The sequence below is a fragment of the Olea europaea genome, unplaced genomic scaffold (assembly GCF_002742605.1).
Source record: "Olea europaea var. sylvestris unplaced genomic scaffold, O_europaea_v1 scaffold775, whole genome shotgun sequence".
NCBI classification, from domain to species: domain Eukaryota; kingdom Viridiplantae; phylum Streptophyta; class Magnoliopsida; order Lamiales; family Oleaceae; genus Olea; species Olea europaea.
Genome location: NW_019266170.1, coordinates 237,644 through 251,999, shown reverse-complemented (window position 1 = coordinate 251,999; position 14,356 = coordinate 237,644). Strand labels below are relative to the sequence as shown.

General features: G+C 34.6%; 1 protein-coding gene across 1 annotated transcript; it reads right to left on the bottom strand.

Moving 5' to 3' along the window:
* Nucleotides 1–1,408: 1,408 nt before the first annotated feature.
* On the bottom strand, nt 1,409–3,234 carry LOC111391334 (receptor kinase-like protein Xa21). The gene is made up of 3 exons (XM_023016532.1): nt 1,817–3,234; nt 1,644–1,700; nt 1,409–1,469 (listed from the first exon to the last, which is right to left on the bottom strand). Exons 1-3 carry the CDS (start codon nt 3,232–3,234, stop codon nt 1,409–1,411), a joined length of 1,536 nt encoding a protein of 511 aa, XP_022872300.1.
* Between the last annotated feature and the right edge of the window lie 11,122 nt (nt 3,235–14,356).

Sequence of the window (14,356 nt, the reverse complement as noted above, 5' to 3'; positions counted from 1 at the left end):
CCTTTAGATTGAAAGAAATAAATATTTATGGACTTTGCTACATGTTACATAATGGATTACGTAATAATAACATATCTCTATTATTTATCAATTTAAAATTCAATCAAATTTTTATCCAATCTTTTCCTTCCACTTCATTTTATGTCATCACTTATGTATCATTTTTATGTAGAACTAACATAATCCAATATTTTTAAGGTCGAGAACCTTCCAAGTCATGCATAAACTACATTCGTGTATAGACTAGGGAATCCTCAAATACACCAAATTCATTTCAGTTTTCAACACATTAGTGAATGTCAAACTAGCAAAACAGGACAAAAGGGTACAACTTTTGTTGTAGAGATATGTCTCTTTAGACATGTATTTTTCAACAAGACGTGTCTTTTTAGACATGCATTTTTATTGAGTTGTGTCTTTTGATTCACAATTTTTGGACCACTATATATTGATTTTTTATGATTGAAATTAATTTATTCAATTCATAAATTGCATATCATGTTGATGCATATTCATTTGTTCATTTACTTTGAATAGAATTTCATAAAAGAGAGTTCAAAACATTAGTAAGGTTTGTTGATCTAAGAAATTTGGAGTGTTCATATTGCAGGACGTGATTCTTGCATTTTGGGAGACGAATGTCGAAAAATCGTTAACACCCTAGCCGGGGCATAATCGTTTTAAGGACCAAGAGTTTATTTCTTGTCTCGATTTGCATTTCTCATTTCTATTTTTCATATTCAATTTTGGTTAGTCGAAATTCTGTTCAATTTCATGCACGTAAAAATTATGTCATTAGAATATAATTTATGCATGTTTATATTTTCCTAACAATCTTAAACGATTATTTATGTGCATATTATATTCTGTCATAATAACGAACTCATTTCATGATTTGTGAATTTTGTTCTTGGAATGGGGATGCTTAATGCATGTAGTCTCATGATAAAATTAAGTTTCTGCTACGGCTTATGGATCCAATTGTTTGAACTTTAATATTGTATATAATTGCTATCTATTTTGCATATATATGTGGAAAGTTGGATTCATTATGCAATTTGGAATTAAACACGAGACAGCAAATTTTCTTGACTTGCAGTACGTATTCTTTTAGTGGTGACTCGGTAACGCAATAATTAGAAGTGAAGCCACTATAATTTTATTTTGCAACGTTGTGTATGAAACAAAATAATGCGATAACCTAATTCTTGATTCCAACACGACAACAAGTCCTAAGACAATTCAAATCTGCTGATTTTAGAGACCAGATGGTCTTCTTGATTGCAGAGTACACAACAATATTTAAATACAATATTTCGTCTATTCATGATGCACAAGTTTATTTTTATTATAAAATGTACAAGATTGCCAAATAATATAGTGGAAAACGACAATATCTATTGATGATTTAAGAGAAAACATCCACCCCTGCGTCTCCCCAGTCATCAGTTGTTCCACAGCAGATGAACCTGATTTATTAATCACAAATAGATTCAAGATTTCAATGTACTATACAAAACTAGCCACCACATCTTACGAGACACATGGATTAAACATGAAAAATAGTCACATACAGAAGGGCTTAAGGTGACACAACATGACTAGAAAATATTTAATTTAACACTGAGATGGAACACTCAGACAAGGTAGACATGTTAGGATTTCGAACTGAATTCAGAGAGTCAAAATTGGGAAGCTTCCTACAGGAGATCAATTAAATGAATGGAAGGAAGTTTTTGAAGTAAATTTTGACTTACCATTAATCATGAAGTTTTCTTGTAAATCTTGTCACATACACATATATCGAATTTCCAACATTGTTGAAGAAGTTGAAATAGACATGTCTCCATGAGTCCTTGAGAAATAGAGTAAAAATAACAGCCCAGAATCCAAAAATGAAACCAATGCCATACAGAAGTAAAACTCTCGAGTTTTGAACCCATTATCTTCTTCAACATTGTTTCCCTTTCCATAATCAGTTAAGGAAGGATCAGGAGCATCTTGAGGACACTCTGCTAGAGGACGCCTACATAGTTTGTTGTTCCCACCATTGGTAGAAGGGTTGGAGCTTTGTAGTTGAGTGCCTATTGGAATTTTCCCTGTCAAATTATTGTATGATAGGTCCAGAATGTTGAGATAGTTTAGATTTGCAAGGCCAGTGGGAATCTCTCCAGAAAGCTGATTTTTAGACAAGTCGAGCCATTCCAACATCTCCATTTGACCAATGCTTGAAATAATATTTCCCGTCAAATGGTTTCTAGATAAGTTCAAGAAAATTAAACCCTTCATATCAGACAGTTCTTGAGGAATAGTTCCAACTAACATATTGCTAGAAAGATCAATGCCTTTTAGAAACCCAAGCTTTCTATATTCTATCGCTTTTCCTTTCCATTGAACTAAAACATTGTCGACGTATCTTTCAAAGAAAACCTCACCGATTGGTATTGTTTCAATTGAACTATTTTTCTCAACCAAAGAAGTAAAATTGTTTAAACATCGCGGAATTTTGCCTGAGATATGGTTTATAGAAAGGTCCAAGATTTGAATATTGACAAGATGGCAAATTGTTGGAGATATTTTTCTATGAAATTGATTAGATTGAAGGCTAAGACCTGCCAATCTTGTTAGATGAGTCCCTATCCATGCTGGAATATCTCCTGTGAGTTTGTTTTCTCCCAAATCAATCATTCTCAAGGTTGTGCAATTTTTCAAAGAAGATGGCAACTTGCCCATGATATTATTGTTGCGCAAGTGAAATGTCTGAAGCTGATATAAGGCACCAATGGTGTTGGGAATTTTACCCCGAAAATGATTATTTGCTAAATTAAGAATGATTAAATTTGTTAAGCTCTTCCAGCAGTTGGGAAGCTTTCCGGATAACTGGTTATCTGAGAGATCAAGGATGGAGGCGAAGAAGTCACTGGGAATTTTGCATACATAAGAGATGGATCCAGAAAACATATTTTTGGAGATGCTTAAAATTTCTGATTGAAAAACAAATAGCGGTATTGGACTCGAAAAATTATTATGACTCAAATCCACAATCTTAGGAAATAAGTCTTTGGAGACTTCAGGAATTTCGCCTCTCATCTGGTTATGAGAGAAATTTAAATATCTTCCGAAAGACATATTCCAAAACCAATCAGGTACTACATTTGATATGCCAGCAACAGATATATCAAGATTTACATAGCTATTCTGAGTTTGAAGCCATTTTGGAAAATGAGGACCCATATTGCAATAATTAAGGAATATGTTGCGGAAGCTCTCTTAAAAGATCTTCAAACGGTGGTTTTTCAGGCTCAGTCCAATGCACTTTTCTCAACCAACAACCAGTCCAATTGGCTCCAAATCACAACCAATTGATTCACCTTGATTACTATTCAATCTTACCCACGTAGGACAAGAAATGATGATGATTTATCGCCACAAAGGCTTACGGAAGACACCACAAAGGTATACTATGAAAGAACCATCAATTGCACACGTTATACAAATGTTTTGGACACTTCTGGACGCCTTTTTTCTCACACAAAGGGGGACAACCGGGATTCTCTTATTTCTTCTCTCAAAATCACACAATCATCATTAGAAAGAGGCTAGGGTTATATCCATATATATACTCTGGGGTTAGGCTTTAGTTGGGCCATTAATGAAGTAAATGGGCCAAGATTCAAGCCATCCAGAAGGAATACAATTGGGTCGGGTGTAGCTCATGGACTTGGTTGTTGGACTTATTTCATTCATCGGCCTATGCCTATGAAATAATATTAACCCACGTTAACATCATAGCCCGGGATTTATTGGGTATCAAAAACCCAGCAAATCTTCACCTCGATGCTCAATAAATCTGCAAGCAATCAAAACACACAGTTAACACTTGCATAATCAAGGTAGCCAATCAAATTGGATCACAGATCTTACCTCGTATTTCCAACTTGAAACACATATCATACCTACTCCATGTAACACAGATCTTTTTGGAAACATGTTCACATAGAACCATAGATTAACACCAAGTCAATCAAACCACGGTCAACCACATATGCAATGCATGCATAAATGACCTCGCGAAATATCTCACCACACTTATCCTATCCCATTTCGTGTTACTCACACCTCGAGAACACATATCTCCTCTCATCGCCCACCATACTCACTAGATAGATCACACAACTCATGTCTAACTGGTAAGTCACAATAGATCTTAAGTCCACGGGTTAATCCTCTATCTCCACATCACTTTTTCCAACCTACGTAGATAATGGGTCTCCACCTAATAGAAGTGATAGAAGTGTCTCTCTCACACTCCACCTGATCAGGGTCTCTTTCCAGATAAAGGATTCTAAACATTTGATCACATCTCTACTCGTGATCCAAATGTCACACTACACATCCCCGGTACAAACCACCATGTACCCCTACGCATCTATACTCCACCTTACCAAAAGGCACACAACACATTGCTAATACATCTCAAACTCACTGTGGCAAATTAACACCTTTCGGTGACCACGAAGGTTACTCCAATCACAAAGCTCCAAAGATCTACAAAGAAAATGGTGAAGGTCGCACTCACAAAAAAAAATCGAAGAAAGAGTCGGTTATTTCACAACACTCACAAAAGAGGCTCACACAGATAAAGAAGTTAACCCTAACATGGCTGCCTCACATAATCTCACAAACCACACAGGCTCACAAAGAAAAAGGAGAGAAACAGTTGCTCAACTTTCTTTTCACTACCACATTCTCACACCACTCACAGAGGAAATAAAGTTCGCCACAAAACTCAACCTACTATGCATGTAAACATATTACACAAAGTAATAAGTCACTCTAATTCATGCAATTACACACATCAAACATATTGAAAGTGTAAAATCAACATTGCAACAGAATTAAGTGACCACATACATGCAGAAAGTATTACACAAAGATGCAATGCAAGAACCATGTTTATTTTTTCAATAAACCTCACTAGGATCACTACTTGAATCTAAAGTCACATTCACCTTGTCTCTATCCTCATCTTTCCTTTTATTATCATCCTAGGACAATCTCTTTCAACTATGTCCAAATTTTACCACAGTTAAAATATATGTTATTTTTCGCACTTACCTTAGACCTACATTTGTCACCAATGCCAAATAATGACCACAAGTAAAGTATGAACATAATTCACATAGAATAGTCCAGTAAACTTTCCTAAGGCCATATGCAATTCTAATAATGTAGAAAAATTGATAGCAAATTCACAAAGAATTTAAGGCAAATAATTAACAAATAATTCCTAGGTCTAGCAACAGGCAATGGTTATCCCTTCATGGTAACCCCAAACCTAATGTTACCCCACACGATGACCTCTAATGCAAAAAATAAATTACTCCACACATTTATTTTAACTGCAATAATAAAAAGCAAAGAATACGATACCGAGCGGACCACGTCTGAAGGTTCGTAAATATTAAGAGACGCGAATTCACCACTTCAAGACTATCACTATTCGTCCTAAAGTCTCTGGAAACTGCAGCAACCAAAAAATCACGGTTGAGTCCCGAACGCTCGATGAATAATGCTATCCAGATTTTACTGCGTACCCTGAAACAGAAAACTTCCAACGTAAAAAATGTCAGAAATAATATGAGGAACAAACTGCCTGAAGGGACCTTCTCAAAATTCCATTCCCACGTATCTCTTCTTCTCTGCGCGTAGGCCTCACGCGCCACTATACGTGCCGTCGTTGACCGACATGCGCCGTCCTACAGGTTTGCCTCGTCCTACACGTCACGTTAATGGTCTCTGTTTCTCCAAACTAGTTCTGGATTGATCAAAAAACGTGAAAAACGGAGACTGATTTTGACAATTTTTGGACAGCTTCTTCGATCTGATTTCTGCTACGTTTTTGTCGATTTTCTAGATGATTTTTCGTAGATTTCACGAGCCAAAACCTTCATCTTGAAGCTCTAATACCAATTGTTGCGGAAGCTCTCTTGAAAGATTTTCAAACGGTGATTTTCTAGGCTTAGTCCAACGCATCTTTCTCAACCAACAACCAGTCCAATCGGCTCCAAACCACAACCAATTGATTTACCTTGATTGCTATCCAATCTTACCCACGTAGGACAAGAAATGATGATAATTTATCGCCACAAAGGCTAAGAGAAGACACCACAAAGGTATACTATGAAAGAACCATTAATTGCACACATTATACAAACGTTCTGGACACTTCTGGACACCTTTTTTCTCACACAAAGGGGGGCAGCTGGGGTTCTCTTGTTTCTTCTCTCAAAATCACACAATTATCATTAGAAAGAGGCTAGGGTTATATCCATATATATTCTCTAGTGTTAGGCTTTAAGTTGGGCCATTGAAGAGGTAAACAGGCCAAGATTCAAGCCATCCAGAAGGAATACAATTGAGTCCGGTGTAGCTCATGAACTTTGTTGTTGGACTTATTTCATTCATCGGCCTATGCCTATGAAATAATATTAACCCACGTTAATATCATAGCCCGCAATTTATTGGGTATCAAAAACCCAACAGAATATATCATTCAATTGAAAAGGAGGATCCTAGTCAGAGCTCAAGTTCAAAGTCAAATAATAGAAGGATAAATCCAGGCGTTTTAAGTTGGCAAGATCAGTGATTGTACCTTCCAACAAATTTGAAACGACAAGGAAAATTTCAAGCTTGGAATGTTGCCAAATGCCTTCAAGTAGCCTTTTCAATTGATTTTTGGTGAGATACAGTTCTATCAATGACGAATGTACTTTCAAAAATGATTACATCAGTGGGGGACTGCAAATTGCATTACTCTATCAAAAATGATTTCTAACTTCTAACACAAATAGTCAATTTAGCCCCTGTTTGATCCCCATTTTGGGGCAAAATGTATTGTGCAATATTGATTTTGAGGAGAATGTGTAGTTAAAAAATAATAATTTTTTTTAAATGCGTGTTTAATTATTTTATGGAAAAATGTGTGATTGAAAATAAAATTTAAAAAAATACGTTCTTGAAAAAAAAATGGGGCTCAAAGAGGGTGTTAATATTCATAGGACGGGTAATTGGCACAAAACGTCCTTATCTTTAAAACTTATTGTGAAAAATGTCCATACCTTTCATTTTTTGACATTTTTGCCTCTATTTCCATATTTCTTTGCGCTAAACGTCATTTTTACCATTTTCGACGTAAAATGACCAAAATACCATTCCATCTCAACAAAACAAAAAAGAAAAGAAAAGAAAAAAATTGCAACTATAAGCCCAAACTTTCCACATGTGCAAATCAGCCCAAAATTGAAAAAAACACGTCTTCCACAAGTCACCCCCTACTCCCATTCCACCGCCAGTAAAAAATCCTAAACTGCTTTGTTTAAATGGTGATTACAGCAATTGATTCACTACCTAGAGTTGTTATACTTTGAATTGTATTCTAGTTGGAGCAATTTGTTGATTGTAGATGTGGAGGAACACCAATTGAAATGGGATCGAAGGGTTTTGCGTTTTTTTCCATTTTTTGAATGAATTGCCATGTCCAGGCAAAATTGGGGAAGACCCATATGCTCATTGGATGCGCCATGAGGAGTAGGTACTTGAGGTGGTGGTGCGCGATCATGGGTCCCATCACCAGCATCGAAAAATTCGCCCGAAAATAGCGAAATGGCTGTATTTGAAGTTGCTGCCTGTTTGGTTTGATTGCGTGAATTAAATGACATTTGAGGACCATGGACAGGGACGTCTTGGTGTGTATATTCGACTGGAATGTTGGGAATAGCATGAGTCTTGTCAGAACAGGTGGTGTCGCCTCGTATTTGCATTTGCGAGTTCGATATTTTAGCTTGCAATTTCTACCAAATCTGTTGCCATGGTAATTGGATGTTGGGTCGTATGTGTAGAGGGGAGTAAGGGCTATCCAGTGGTATGGAGGTCCGACGGTTTCGGTGGAGGCTGGTCGGAGTTTTTTTGCTTCAAAAAGGTGGTTGATTTAAGGTAGTTTGCTGACCTTTTTTTTTTTTTTTCCCAATTTTGGGCTGATATGCACATATGAAAAGATTGGGCTTATTGTTGCAATTTTTTCTTTTCTTTTCTTTTTTGTTTTGTTTAAATGAAGGGTATTTTGGTTATTTTACGTCAAAATGGTAAAAAGGACGTTTAGCGCAAAAAAAAGGTGGAAATAGGGGCAAAAATGTCAAAAAATGAAAGGTAAAGATATTTTTCACAATAAGCTTAAAAGGTAGGAACGTTTTGTGCCAATTACCGTTGATAGCACATTTTAGATTCACAATAAAAAAGTCAAAACTTTCAACAAAAGCTCTACTATTAATATCTCTACTCAATCATAGTTGTGCCAAATGAACCTTAAATTAGCAAAAGAATGTTCTTATTGACCAAAGCAAATGCTAGAAAACAATACTCCTAAACAACAACTGCAATTGAAGTGCATAATATGCAAAAACTAAATTATGGATGTAAATAGTCTAAAAATCCAACTTAATTTTGGCAATGAGTGGGACATGTATGAAACAGAAACGAAGAGGATGCTCAATAATTCAATTTGGTAAATAAGACGATCATGTATGAAGTCATGAAAAACTACAATGTCAATTTTAAATTTTTGTGTGACAATTGAATTAGATGAAAAAATAACGAATTTAATTAAAACTTATCATATAACATAAATATTGCAATTTTTGAAGCAACAATCGAAAGAACTGAACCATGGATATAAAAGATGGTCCAAGTCCAGATAGCACGCAACCTATGAAAATTTGTCACGTGTAACATTCAACTAATAAATTTGACAAATAATCATGACATTTAAAGTAAATTAATCTAACTGCATAAATCTAACTTTAGAAAAACAAAAGAATTAAAGGGGAAAAAAACTATCCATCTTCTTCATCCTACCTCTTATCAACAACCACCACACCACCCCATCACTACCTTAGTCATGGAGATTTCTCCCCATATTCGCCGGTGAACTCGAGGCCTCTTGTTCACATAATACCTCGAGCTGTAATTTTGAATGAGATAATAACCCAAATGGTCACTGAACTTTGCAAAACATTTTCATGGGATCATTGAACTTTAAAAATCACATAAACCATCACTAAACTTTGTAAAAAATTTCCATGGGATCATTGAAATTTAAAAATCACCTCATTCATTACTAAATTTTGCAAAAGATTTTCCATGGGTCACTAATTCAATGATCTCTTAGGAAACTTTTTACAAAGTTTAATAATCCCGTGCAGGGGGGACGCAGAGAATTTGAGTTAGTGGCACCATCAAACTTTGTACAAATCGAGTACTTTATTCTTGATTTTTGAATGATTCATATTTAACCCCAAAAAATGCAGATTCACATTTAAAAAAGTATTTCTTCATTAATATGTTGCTCATCATTTTCATTTATTTGATTTGAAACAGTCATTTTATTAATATTTTGCTCATCATAAGAAAATGCATATTTATATTTTAAAAAAAAATGTGTATTTGATACAAACAATCAATTCAAATAATTGAAAGGAAAAATATATAACCAATATTCAATACTAATAATCAGTCAAAAAACGCAATTCTTTAGATATAAGTTCAATTTTATATAATCAATTTAGACACGTGCTATATACACAAATAGAATAGGAGAAAATGCAAATTTAGGTTTTAATTAGTTGAAAATTTGATTGAAAAGTGAAAATTTGTAGTAGATGTGATAATTGTAGAGAAATTATAAACAAATTATAAAAAATTAGAAGGGTTAAGATTTTGATAAAAGGCGTGAAGGAGATAATACGATACAGTAATAAAAAAGAGAGAAAATTCAAATTTATTGTAATTTTAAAAGTTAAGAAATCCATAAAATATGTTATTAAACTTAATTATTAACTTTGATTTAAATGAAAGTTTAGATTTCAATAGATACCAAACATGACTTTATCCAAAAAAAAAAACTCAAAAGCTAGAAGGTTAAGTGACCCTCCAGGACCCCCCTTGGGTCCGCCCATGATCCCGTGGAAACTTTTTGTAAAGTTTAATGATGAATGGCTGATTTTTTTACGTTCAATGACCCCATGAAAACCTTTTATAAAGTTCAGTGATAATTTGTGTGATTTTTAAAGTTTAATGATCCCTTAAATTTTTTTTTGCAAAATTCAGTGACCATTAAAGTTATTATCTCAATTTTGAATGTTTATAAACGAGCGAAACATAGGCTTAGTCCACTTGAAGAAAGGTTGGCCCATACTCTCCAATATTTCCACAATATTTTCCGGAAGTTTTAATATTGACAAGACGATCCATTGGATTACAGGTTGTTTAGTTGACTCTATAGTCAAGGTCTTTTTGGCTGTTATAAACGTATGACACAGACATTTATTGTCTTAATTAGTTGACTTTATAGGCAGGTCTTTTTGACAGTTAAAAATTATAGCTTGTATTATGGGGTTTAGTAATTTCAAAAGTCATTGTGCTCGAATATCAGGTTGTAACATCTCATTTAAAAGCTTAACCTTTTACACTGCATGATTTAACACATTTGACGGACCTTAAGGATTCACCCAATGAAGCATGGGCCACATATTTCATTATCTATAATCCGCTTAAGATTCCCCAATAAACTCTAAAGTCTAAATAGTGTGTTCGGGAGGACTTCTTCAAAGTCTAAAAGTGCTTTTTGAAGTCAAAAGAGCTTAAAAAAATTCTTTTGAAATTTCGAGCTATACAATATTTGTGGGGATGTGTTTGATTGAAAGAATGTAATTTGCATGGAAAGATAATAAATTCTAGGCAATTCAACTACCTAGAACTTATTTGCATGGAAATTATCGATTAAATGTGTTTGATTGATTTAATTTTCAATCTAGAAAATATTATACTTTTCCATTTTTATTGATGGGTAAATGAGAGAGTGTAGATAGATGAGAGAGAGTAAATTTCATGAAAAATAAGATCATATTCCCTCTAAAGAAAATATTTTCCTTGATTTTGAGGAAAATATAGTCACGTAACCAAAAGTAGAAAAATATTTTCTATTAAAAAAATGTCAATCAAACAGCACAAAAGTAGGATTTTGGATTAAAAAAAACATATTTTCCATGAAAAATATTGGCAATCAAACCCACCTTAATAGAGCTTTTACAAGAAGTGTAATTTTCATGTAATGAAGGTTTAAAATTAACATAATACACATTATCTTATCAAAAAGGATTTTCAACTTCTAACACAAACAACCAATTTAATATTCATAACATGTTTTGGATTCATAATCTAATAGTCAACACTTTCAATAGAAGCTCTACTATAAAAATCTGTGCTCATCATAGTTGTGCTAAATGAACCTCAAATTAGTGAAAGAATGTTCTTATTGACCTAAAACTGTTGGGAAGCTCTCATAAAGGATCTTCAAATCGGTGTTTTTTCTAGCTCAGTCCAACGTACATTTCTCTATCAATAATCAATCCAACCAACTCGGATCCACAATCCATATAATTCACCTCGATTGCAATTCAATCTTACCCACATAGGACAAGAAAAAGTAATGATTTGTGGCCACAAAGGTTAGGAGAAGATACCACAAAGGTATACTATGAAGGAACCACCAATTACACAAAGTAAATAAGCATTTTGGACACTTCTATGGGCTGCTTTTCTCACACTAAAGGGAACAGTAGGGATTCCTCTTTTTCTCACACAAAACCCCACAAATCGTATAAGAAAGTGGCTAGGGTTATAGCCTTATATATACTCTAGGGTTAGGTTTTTAATTGGACCTAAAGGGAGGTAAACGGGCCAAGATTCAAGCCATTCCAGAGGAAATATAATTGGGTTGCGTGTAGCTCATGGACTTGCTTGTTAGATTTATTTCATTCATCGGCCTATGCCTATCAAATATATTAACACATGTTAACATCATAACCCGAGATTTATTTGGTATAAAAAACCAACAAATCTCCACCTTGATACCCAATAAATCTACAAGCAATCAAAACACACAGTTATCACTTGCATAATCAAGGTAGCCAATAAAATTGGATCACAGACCTTACCTCGTGTTTCCAACCTGAAATACATACCATCACTAGACTAATCACTCAACTCATGTCTAACTGGTAGGTTATAATAGATCTTGAGTCCTTGGGATAATCCTCTATAATCACACCACTTCTCCCAACCTACATGGATAATAGGTCTCCACCTAACAAAAGTAATAGAAGTGTCTCTCTCACACTCCACCTGATCAGGGTCTCTTTATAGATAACGAACTCTACTAGTGATTTAAATATCACACACCACATCCCTGATAAAAACCACAATATACCCCTAAGCATCTATGCTCCGCCTCACCAAAAGACATCCAACACACTGCTAATGCATCCTAAACCACTATGCATGCAAACAATCACACTAAGTAATCATATTACCTCAAATTCATACAAATGCACATATCAAACACATTGAAATGCAGCATATCATCATGTAACAAATTAGACAATCACACGCATGCAGAAAGGATAACACACAGATGCACATGCAGTAATTAGGTTTACTCTCAATAAACTTCACTAGGGTCATCACTCGATCCTAAAGCCTCGCCTCACCTCACCTCCCATTTTACCCTTCATCTTATCTTTCTTTTCGGAACAAGTCCCTAATAAAATGTACAAACTTATCACAACTCTAACACTTTTTACCACTAGACTTATCTTGTCTCTTGCCTTTCTTCTTACTACCCTCATCACTCGAGTCACTACTTGAATCACTTCTATCTTGAGTTCTACCCAAATTCATTTGCTTAAACTTCATCTTACTCCTCATCATATGTAACTCACAACTCATCTTATCATCTTTTTCAGCCTTAATCTCCATCTCCTTACTCCTAAGTGAATTCACGACAATCTAGGGTGTTAAGGTGTACCTACCGTCCTTGATTGCATTTTTAACTTCTCTATATGAATCATGCATAAAATTAAGCAAGATAATAGCCTTATATGTTTCAGAGACCTTTCCATCACAATTACCGATGTCTTAAACTAATTTGTTAAAGACATCCAGATTGTCATCAAGATCCTTTTAAGGATCTATTTTAAAGTTGAAAAATCATTCAAGCAAGTACAATTTATTAGGAATGGACTTAAGCAAATATAAGTCCTCCAACTTTTTCCAAAGTTCTTTAGTAGAATCCAGTTTCCCAACTTTTCTCAAAATAGTGTCAGATAAATGTAAGATGATCGAACTGTAAGCAAATTCATCGTATTCCTCTTTTTGTGTTTCTGTTAAATTTGCAGGAAAATTGTCATCTATAGTTTTTGAAACTTTTTGTTGAATTAAAATACCCTTTATCTTTTGTTGTCAAATTGAAAAATCTCCTTTTCCATTAAAAATTTCAATTTCAAAGTGTGAAGACATTTTTAAGAAAGATAGAACAACTAAATACACAGATAGGTCATACAAAGTAATCCTACTGTCGCAATATACATCGTTTTAGATTCTCAGAGTTTTGTAAGATTCGCAATCTTAGATCAAGAAAATTTTTGAACAGGTCAAGTCCAGGTGTTCTAACAGGATAATCAATGCAACACCTATGTTAACAAAAAATTCAAATTCTCATGCATCGGCTATATGATAATTACAGGACAAAATCAATTACGAAGCTGTAATCAACTTCAACACTTCAAATAAGGCAGATAATTCCTAAATTTTCTAGCACAAGCAATGATAACCCCCAAAACTAATGATCACCCCACATGATGATCTGCTAGTGCGATAATGTAAAGATTTCAGCCAATTTACCATAGGGGACCTGTCTGAGTCCGTTAATTATGAGAGATGCGAATTCATCACTTTAGGACCACAACTATTCATCCTAAAGTCTCTAAAATAGAAAACTTTTAACATGATAAACGTCAGAAATAAGTGAACAACAAATTGACTGTAGACCTTGTTGCCAGAAAACGCTCCACGCACATCTACACGTCGTCATAAGGCCTTGTGCGTGGGCTTCACGTGCCAGACGTACTGAACTTCTACCACCTGCACATCACGCAAGTGGTCTTCGTTTTCAAAAACTCCTTTTGGATTGGTAAAAAAATGCACGAATATATCTGATTTTTGGACAGTTTCTTCGATCTGTTTCTGCTTCGTTCCAGCCAATTTCCTGGACTTTTTTACTATATTTCACGAGTCAAAACCACCACCTTGAAACTCTGATACCAAATATTGTGAAAGCTCTCACAAAGGATCTTCAAATCAGTATTTTTAGGGCTCAGTCCAATGCTCATTTCTCTACCAACAACCAATCCAACCGGCTTTGATTTACAATTAATATAATTCACCTTAGTTGCTATTCAAT

What these genes read in the sequence shown, in the direction of transcription:
- LOC111391334 (XM_023016532.1), bottom strand. Translation starts at nt 3,234, where the DNA reads ATGGGTCCTCATTTTCCAAAATGGCTTCAAACTCAGAATAGCTATGTA. An exon ending in ATTTCAACTTCTTCAACAAT is followed by an intron (nt 1,701 to 1,816) that starts GTTGGAAATTCG and finishes GATCTCCTGTAG; the next exon opens with GAAGCTTCCCAATTTTGACT. An exon ending in AATCCTAACATGTCTACCTT is followed by an intron (nt 1,470 to 1,643) that starts GTCTGAGTGTTC and finishes TTAATAAATCAG; the next exon opens with GTTCATCTGCTGTGGAACAA.